Source organism: Eptatretus burgeri, chromosome 3 (genome assembly GCF_056783735.1).
Source record: "Eptatretus burgeri isolate ZD-2024b chromosome 3, Ebu_testis_v1, whole genome shotgun sequence".
NCBI classification, from domain to species: domain Eukaryota; kingdom Metazoa; phylum Chordata; class Myxini; order Myxiniformes; family Myxinidae; genus Eptatretus; species Eptatretus burgeri.
In genome coordinates this window covers 50913844-50923843 of record NC_140963.1, presented here as the reverse complement: position 1 = coordinate 50923843, position 10000 = coordinate 50913844, and the positions used below count along the sequence as shown (strand labels likewise).

Here is a 10000-nt window from a genome sequence, read left to right as displayed (position 1 = left end):
AAGGCAAAGGAAAAAGAAAGCCACCCTCATAGGCGAGGAGGCAGACAGGTCCGTAGACCAAATGTACGTGAATCCTGGAGGGTCGGCCAGGTCCACGAGACCGGGGAGGTCTTACCCGCGTCCTCGTGATGCGATGGCGGGCAAGCCGCAATGTTCGCGCCGCTGCGCCCCGACTCCGTGCCCTGGCGTGGTCGGCGAGTCCTCTCCGGCGTTCTCCATGCGAGCGGTCCCGTTGGCACCACGTTTCGGGTGGGGGAGGAACGCCCCCCCCCCCTCGGCACTATCTCAGCGCGAATGGGGGGGGGAAATCGTTGATGCTCAGGGAGAGGGGTATGGCTGGCTGGCCTGGATCTCGCGACGAGTCAAGCGACCCCCACACCGCAACCTCGTCGCCGTCCGCCGTCTTCCCTGTAACTCCTCCGCAACTTCTCTCCAAGCTCAACTTCACCCTCTTTTAGTTCCACACTCCCGCCCCGCGAGTCGCCTTACTCTCATATCTTTATAAGTCTCAGGAGGAGCTGATATGCAAATGTGCGGATCAAAACTCGATTGGAGGCGGGGCCACGCCACCCTCTGTTCAGCCATTGGTCGGGCAAAAAGGGGCATGAACCTCCCTTGATCCGCATATTTGCATAAACGGACTTCACATACACGCGGTTGGAGGCGGGGCCAAGCCGCCTCTCGTTCGCCCATTGGACGGAGGGGAAGTGGGCGTGAAGCATTTTGGATCCGAATTTTCACCCGCAAAGGCCGCCATTTGCGTTCGCGGCTCGGTGCGTTTGGCACCAATCGCTGAACGGGCCTTCGAAAGCCCGACGTTCAGTGTTCACAGGTGGTGCGGTTGTTGGTTGTGAAGGTGGTGGAGGGTTTTCTGTGGTGGTTTGATGGTTATGGTGTCGTTTGGGAATGGCGTGAAGCGATGATTGCGGGATGGAGTTGTGAAGGTAAAGGTCGTGGCTGTTTGTGTTGTTGGCGGCTTAATGGTCGAAAATAACAATAGATAAAGAAAAAAATGGCTAACTGAAGGATCGCAGCCCGAATGGATCACATAAATTTCCTCTATACAACGGGTGTGGGCTCACTATACAAGGACTTATTGAGATATCTCACCTGAGGACTCTTTATGGTGTAATGCGAATTTCCACAACCGTAACAATATATATATATATATATATATATATATATATATATATATATATATATATATATATATATATATATATATATATATATATATATATATATATATATATATATATATATATATATATATATATATATATATATATATATATATATATATATACATACAGTGCTCCCTCGCTATATCGCGGTTCACTTTTTGTGGCTTCACTACATCACGGGTTTTATTTTCAGAGAAATTATAGAAGAAGGCGGCTATAAGCTCGAACAAGTCTTTAATATGGACGAGACCGGCTTATTCTGGAAAAGGATGCCATCTCGTACCTTCATTATGAAGGACGAAGCCAAAGTCCGGGGCTTTAAAGCCCAGAAAGATCGTGTGACTCATCATGTGTGGGAATGCCGCGGGCTTTATGATCAAGCACGGCCTTATTTACAAATCCAAAAACTCAAGGGCTTTGAAAAATAAGAATAAGAACGTCTTGCCTGTGTATTGGATGCACAATCGGAAGGTGTGGATCACAAAGTCCTCACTTCTGATTGGTTCCATCAGTGCTTTATCCCATAGGTCCAGCGTTATCTATCAGGGAAAGGCCTCGATTTCAGCGTGCTTCTGATTATGGACAATGCAGGAGGTCACGCCATTGATCTGTCGTATGAAGGTGTGAAAGTAGAGTTCCTGCCACCGAACACCACATCACTCATCCAACCCATGGACCAAGGCGTTATTCTTGCATTTAAGGCGCTTTACACAAGACACACCCTTCAACACCTGGTTGAATCTATGGACGCGGACAAAGACTTCTCGCTGAAGGCGTATTGGCGAGACTACACAATCGCTACCTGTCTCATCAACATACAGAAGGCCATCCAGGACATGAAACCCGAGACAATTAATGCCAGCTGGAAAAGTTTATGGCCAGAAGTGGCAAACGTCTACAAGGGATTTACGCCTGAAGAGATAAACCACTCAGCTGTGGATAAGGCCATGCAGCTGGCAAAATTGCTGCAAGGAGAAGGCTTTGAAGATATGACCTCCGCCGACATCAATGAGGTGATCGATGCCCACTTGCAACCATTGACTGTGGAAGATCTGACGGAGCTGACGAAGTCTGCGAGTGAGGAAGAGGAAGAGGAACAAGATGAACCGGGGGCTGAAGAAGAGGAGGTTGGTCTAACACTCGATCGTCTTGCAACGATAGTCAGAATGGGTAAGGAGCTCGAACAGGTAATTCAAGAGTGGGACCCACAGATGATGCGGTCATTGCAATTCACAATGGGCTTGATGGGTTAATGTCCGTCTATAAAAACCTGCTGGCCCAGAAGAAGAAGCAGAACTAGCAACTCCCCATAACTATGTTCCTCGTAAAATCAAAAAAAAGAGGTCACGTCTACGTCTACGCCTACGCCTTCGCCTTCATCCGAGCGTATTCATCCGAAATTTTTTCTAAAATAACTGATTAAATGTGTGTGGGGAAGGTTAATAAGAGTGTGTGGATGCTGTTTAATGGTTTAAAATACGTTTAAAATGTGTTTAAAAAATTTAAATAATTAAATAAATATGTGGTTTCAACTTCGCGGATTTTCACCTATCGCGGGTGGGTCTGGAACCTATTAACCGCAATAGGTGAGGGAGCACTGTATATATATATATATGTATATATGTATATATGTATATATATATATATATATATATATATATATATATATATATATATATATATATATATATATATATATATATATATATATATATATACACATATATATGTTTTAACCCCACACACGTGAAGTGAAAAGATCCGTCCATCTGTCCACAAACGTCAGTTTATGATCGAGGAACAACTTGATTTCAGTTGAATGTTATATTTTAAACACAAATTGGAAAACGAATCTGCAGTTTCGCAGTACTTTGTCTGAATTTGCTCATGTGCAGAGAGGTGTGAGATAATATTGTTACTCTGCCTGTCTGGAAGTCAAACAAAAATTAAAATCTTTGCAAGCAGGAAACCTTCTGTTTTTAAGGACATCATGAAGGACACAGACAACAAACAAGCATGAATAACTAATTGAACGTGCTCGACATGGTGATGTCACAGCCACTGCGTCAGCGGCAGTAAACCTCCGGAATTTTTTTTTTCTCCGACCTTTACAATCTTTATTTTATTTCAATTTAATTATCTTGATAAGTTATATTATGACACTGTGCAGGGTTCTATGAACTCTCTGATTTTCTTTGTATGAGTGTATATTTTGTGCAGTAAGTGTGTTTCTTGTTAAAACTCACCAGATGCACTTAAGTTACTGGGAGAAAATTGATTTTGCATTTTTATAAATAAAATTCATTAACTCGACTTTTAAACCTCAAAATAAGGTTTTTTTTAATTATTTTATTCATTTATTTATAATTAAAATATTAATTATTTATTTTATTATTATTTTTATTTCAGGATCAAACCATGTTCAGAATGCACCAGCTTGGTCCGGTTATTTTATGCTGCCCTGGCACATCCACAACCTTCACACCACCCCTTCCCCTCCCCTCTCACATCCATCACCTTTACCCACTTTGCCCTCACACCCCCCCCACCACCCACCGCCTTCACCACCCTCATTTCCCTCCCACTTCACCACCTTTAGCCCTCTCCCCCCTCCCATTGGCATGAAGCTCACCATAACTTGCCTTGTTTTTCTTTTTACAATTTTTCTTTTTCCCCCTTTCAAAAAACCCCCATGCACATGTTGGCCTCGTTTGCTTGCACTCCTGGGTTGGTCAAAGTCATTGAAATATAATGATGGGTCTTTAAAACTTGGTTTATTTCGATTAAAATTCAAATGCAGTCACTGGATTGTTCAGAACCATCTTGCTATAGTTTTGTTTGTATCTGTGCTGAAGTCGGGTGGATATGATGATGATTACTATTAAATACAGTATTTTCATAGTGCAGTATGTGATTACAATTTCAACTTGAAGTTTATGCTGCTAAATGTATTAAAAATATATATAAATAAAAGAATTGATGTCTTATCACGTTTCACCAACGTTTTTGAATAAATGCACATCGTCGTGTGCGCACAGCTCTCGAATGCCATTGCAAAACGTGCCCGGTGGATGGATACAAGTGCCATACCGATGGGGTGTGCATCGCGTCGGCCGTGAGACTAAAAGATGGACACATTGTTTACGACCGGCGCTGTTCCAAGAAGAACAACTTGGGACCATTGTTCGCCTGCAGAACTACCAATCCTGATATTGTTATCCACTGTTGTCAAGAGGACCTGTGTAACAGTGAAGACGTCGATTTGCAATCCCCGACTCCAAGTAGGCCTTCTCCGCCCCTCCCCCTCCCTTTTTCCCGTTCAATCTCATCCTATACTGCACGTTCCTGGCTTTGCTTAAAATGATAAACAATTTGTAATAATTTTATTTGTGTGGATGTTGGTGAAGGGAGGCAGTTTGAATCTCAGCAGTGGGTTGCTTTGTTCACATCCTTGAGGAGACTGTTAGACAGCCAGATAATGCCATTTGTTGAAGTTCTGGTGATGGTTCAAATTCGTCCTCAATTTTTGTTTATATTCACAACTGAACCTTGTGTCTGCAATTAAGCTTCCAGCTCGAGATGTGCTTTTTCCCCTTAGAGTATAAGCCTTCATATGTGGTCAGTGCAATTTGTTTTGTTTTTTTTTAAGGATATGTATGAGCCCTTGTGCTTCATCACGTGCAGGACAATGATTGTTAAAAAGTGGATTGAATCTACAGCATGATAAAACCTCTTGGTTAGTTCGCGTTCTTCCTTGTGTACCAGGTGTTGGACTTCTGAAGCCTCTGTGGATGTTGCTGGTGATCGTCTTGCCGTTGCTGCTGCTCTTTGTTGTGCTGCTCGCCATGCTCTTCCTGTGGCGCCGCCGTGGATTGCACCGACAGCTTCTGGTGACTCCGCCTTTTGATGAACCCTTTACAGATGAGTCGTACATCCCCGAGGGCACATCGATCAAGGACTTGCTCTACGAGATGACTACTTCTGGTTCTGGTTCAGGTGCGGATAGTTTTGCAAGGAGTGGCTTGTCGGTGAAAGGGCCATTTGGCCCATTGCACTTTCTTTTGCACCCACAACTTAATGCTTCCACTTGATAGATAATGCCTATTTAAGGAAATGAAATTGAACGGGAACTCTGTGGAGCGCATCATACATTTTTGAGATGCTCCCGCCACGTAATGCCTGATCCATGAGAACATGTCGGGCTCAATACATTTTTGAGATATCGTGCTCTTTATCGTTTTTTTGCCCCATCTCTCAATGGTGAAGAATCGCTTTAGAAATAAAATAAAATAAAAAGTTCTCCTATCTGGATCCGGATCTTCACCAAAATCAAATCATTTTGTTGGTATCACACACCCTGTCTCCCAAGTTTTGTCTGAATCCGTCCATAACTTAACCTGCTCGCAGACAGACAGATGGGGTGAAAACATAACCTCTGTCCACCTTCAGTGGTGGTAGTAACTACTCATCCTGGAGAGAGCTGGTAAATTGTGCAGCAGGCAAAGACTTATTTGTGCCTCATTTTCTTCACTTTAATAACCTTGCCTTTTAGAAATGCCACTGGGCAAGCAGGATAGCCGAGACATAGAGGTACGCACACTCGCTTCTCAGCTGTCTACCCTGGGTTTGAATCCTTACTGAGTTATAAACTGTCATCCCACTTTTTCACAGACAGTGATTCGTCAGTGTGTGGCGCTGTCCCTTAGATGAATGTTAAATGGGAATCCCGTCTGCCAGCAATCGTGAGTGGACGTTAAACTTCCCATTTGGGTCTTTTCTGAAGAGTAAGCAAGCTATCACTGGCACCATGAACATTTACAAATTCTTCCCGAACCTACAGAGCTGCGCCGTCAGCCAATGAGACTACCCTGTCGTCTTGCACTGCATACGAAAAGATAAAATCCACGTATAGGTTGTAACTAAGCTGAACAAATTTGTTACCGTTCTCAAACCCGGGACCTTTCTTGACCATTCGATATCTTTAATCCTTTCTTTTTATTTTGTGGTGTTAAAGTACACGGTATTATTGTGTCCAGGGGTTTGGTCGCTACCTGGACGGATGGCCAAACGGCTCTTTTGGAGGCTTACAGTTAACCCTTTTTGGAGATTAATGGTGCATGCAGGGATGGAGGGGAGGTACACGGGCTGCACTCGAAGCCCACACAAACAGGCTACACAAATGAAATTAAATTAAATGGATAATTTAATGACATTGTCATTGTACATATTTGATTACCAATTCAAATTATAATAAAGAAAAACGTGAGGTAATCTTCAGCCTAAGTTCCTATTTGACACACACACACACACACACACATACATACACATACACATACAGTCAGATAAAATAGAGAAATCAATTTTCGTCCCTTCACTTAGCTGAGTCCAGGCGATCTTTTTTTGTTGAGGTGTGCTCAGACCGCATCGTCGCTGCGTAGGTAACTGCGCTCCCAAAAATGGCACCGAGCAATTCATGAGGCAATATTCGACATCAGGGCTCCTGAACCGTGGTGTCGCTTCTTGGTTGACTGCGCTTGCCGATCCCGCTCCCTTCGGTGATATACACGAGGCTTTAAGGTCCGTCACTCACAACCAACCAAGAGTCAACAGCCAGCGTCTTTCTCAGCATACGGCCAATTTGCCTCAGTTCGAATACGAGAATCACGCAGCTATTTCTCGTGCCCCGAGGAGAGCGAAGCGAGATCCTCCGTCCCAACCAGGTTCCTCTGACTCCCGTGTCCCCTCTCTCGCTCTTCTTCATGCGTCGAAGGCAAGCCAGCCGTAATGCCCTGCTCTTTCGACCACCGATCCTGCCTCTCTCACTTTTGTCCCGCTTTGATCCTTCATCTCCGACCATGTCTCTCTTCTCCTGAAACGACCTGCCTCCCTGTTCTCTTGCCGAGATGTGCTCTGCTTTTCTGATCGCCTCATTCACACCGAACTCCACTCGTGCATTTTTTTTTTCCTCTGACTAACGTGGCCTCTCTCTCGCTCTTCTTCATCCCACTCACATCACACCCATCCATCATCTCCTCAGGGGCATGACCGCCCGCCATCACCCTTGGTGGTGGGGCTTCTTGCCTACTTGGTCATGTTATAAAAAATGCAATTCTTCCATTGCTGGTTTGTAATACAAAAACATAGGAAACGTCACAGGGGGGTAATTACATCCTAGGGAAATTATCCTTAATCCTTATCTAATTAACACCGCACCACCCCCCGGTGTGGTGACTAGTAACACTTAAGCTCACAGTTTCCTGACCGAGTTTACATCGAGATGTCTCCTACACATTCACGGGCCAAGCAACTCCATAGGAACCTATCTTTCTGATGAAATTCCTCCATCTACCCCACAAACATTACAGTATTGAGTATGCAGTTTATTTGTGTTGTATGCACACTGCACATCTGTCTTGTTTGATGTTGATGTCAGAGTTTGCCCTTAATTTCCATCGAAGTTGAGGTCATCGTGCTTCAATGGCCAGTAGCAAAGAAAGTTGGGATCAAAGCAATTCCTTTTCTGGCATTCTCTCTCTCCTTGGTTCTGGATAATTTATTAGCTTCACCAGTTCCTGAGGGGAAGGGAGAGGTGAAGGACCTGTTTGTGATACGATCGGAGGTCTGACGGAGTAATTGCAGAAACCTATTTGGTTGGCAAAAGTCGGTCCACCTGGGGCAGCGTCTTGTTGGCGGGTGTACAAAATGATGGCAAAAGGAAAGAAGCCTCGGATTTTCCACTTTCCAGTTTAAAATCATTTTCAAGGGTTGAATGGATTTGAGTAATTTTATTGAATGTTCTTGTGCAAATTTTCACTGTTACCAAGTGCACGCTTCAAAATTTCATCCATCAAGATGGCTCCCATTATTTTGAGTCGAATGGACAAACTCTTATAGTATATGGGTTTTGAACCTGGGTTCCCTGCATCATGAGCCACAGGTTTCAGATGGGAACATGAACAGCCAACCCAGTGGAGTAAACACGTGCTCTGGAGTTTAGATAACAGGAATTGCCTTCTATCAGAGAACAAAGCTACGCAGCCACTTTTACCCACCTCGCTTACATGGACATGATATTCTTCGATGTGATGGAATGAAAATATTTTGTTTTTTGTGCTATTTTACTGTCTTTAATCCCTTCAATTGTTGAGTCTGGATTCAAGCCTGGTGTTGGCTTAACAATTAAGGTGGCTGGCTGAAGATATTCGGGTCTTGAATTCGAGCCCGTCGGCCGTTGAATTAACACCGGGTGGGATTGACACAAGAACAACCTGTCATCCTTCCGAGGTCTGCGAAATGAGTACCAGTGTACTGCTAATAGTGTTATGAATTTGGAAGCCTTGTGCACACAGACAGACAGCCATCCCCATAGCTTAGTTATTTCGATAAGTATGTGTTTATAGTTGGAATCCATCCCCGATGTCGAATGGGAATTAAGTGTGCATGCGCTGGGAAATTATTTTATAGATAGGATTTTTACATCACCTTTACTGACAACAGCACCTTCACTCCATCCTGACGCCATAACGCTCGCCGTGGGCGGAGTTCAAAAGGGCCTGGCCTCTCTCTCTCTCACCCAATCAGAGAGATGCGAGTGAGTTCCCCGGTGGTCGGCCAATGAGCACAGCCCACGCAGGACAATATTGCTCTCCCTGTTTGAGAGAGGTCCACCGTGATGCCCCGACGCGCCCCCCCCGACCAATCACGGGGACGACCGATTTCTCCCGGCGAATGAGTGGCGCGGTGATGAGACACGTCGCCCCCCCCCCGACCCCGGGGGGGGGGGGGAGAATAAATAGACGGACGGCGCTGTGATCGAGTGAGTCGTGCTGGCTCTTCTGGTCTCATCTTGCCGCTGAGTCTACGCTGGTTCTTCTGGTCTCGTCCTGTCGCTGGCGCTGGTCTGGTTCTCTGATCTCGTCTCGTCGCTGGTCTGGTTCTCTGATCTCGTCTCGTCGCTGGCGCTGGTCTCATCTTGCCGCTGGCACTGGTCTGCGTCTGGCTTCCCTGGTCAGTCTTTTGGCGACCGGAGCTCCGGGAAGGGGTGGACGTCCAGCCGCACGCTCGCGGCCAGGTAGCCAGCCGTCCTGACTCCCAGCCGAACTATCCTCCACGGCTGGAGAGCCGAATATAGACCATTTGGGGTCCGTTTCTCTTGGGTGTGTGTGTCTGTGTGGGCCCGTCTATAAGTAGAATTGTTAAGTGCTTGCCTTGTACATTATTTGCATTTCATTTGTTATAGTCGGTTTAACTCTGCTCTTCCGTGTTCCTTCCCCCCCCCCCATTGTAAATAAATATCCATTTGTTGAATGTTTCAGCTCGTTTCTGTCCTTTCCTTCATTGGCTTGGCACGGTGCGTGTTGGGAGAATTAAAAAGGCCGTTGCTGTAGTAGTTGTGCATTTGGACCTACCGGACCTCGGTAATCATCCGCTCAGATTTCGCACGGGTCGATCACAGTTACGGCTCATCCCGTTTGAGCTCCGTCGAGGGTGTGGATTCCTCGGTAGCTCGCCACGTGGGTCTCTCGGTGTTTTGAAGATTGGCAAATAACCCTGTCCCACGTGGCTGAATTATTGACTATTCACGGTCCTGTAAGGGACCCGTACCTTCGGAGTTATCCGGGGGTAACAATCTGAATTCCGGGTGTTCGGTGGAGTCGACTCTGCTGCTCCAACGAGCGGTCGTGCTTGTCGCCGATGCCCGGCACCACAACAATAGAAGGCAATGCTTCAGCGGCACAGCTGTGCCCCCAGAAAATGATGCAACCAAACAGACAGGCTACACACGATAGCCAGCGAGCTATGTCTGGGTTTGATTC

At 45.6% G+C, this 10000-nt stretch overlaps 1 protein-coding gene across 2 annotated transcripts in view; it reads left to right on the top strand.

The window, feature by feature from the left end:
• The window catches only part of LOC147029851 (TGF-beta receptor type-1-like), a 40278-nt gene that overhangs the window by 16074 nt on the left and 14204 nt on the right, over positions 1 to 10000 (top strand). For both annotated transcript variants that reach the window (XM_085873267.1, XM_085873265.1), the window contains exons 2-3: positions 4223 to 4465; positions 4950 to 5180. In XM_085873267.1, the coding sequence (XP_085729393.1) occupies positions 4223 to 4465; positions 4950 to 5180 (474 nt within the window). The remainder of the gene's footprint in view (positions 1 to 4222; positions 4466 to 4949; positions 5181 to 10000) is intronic.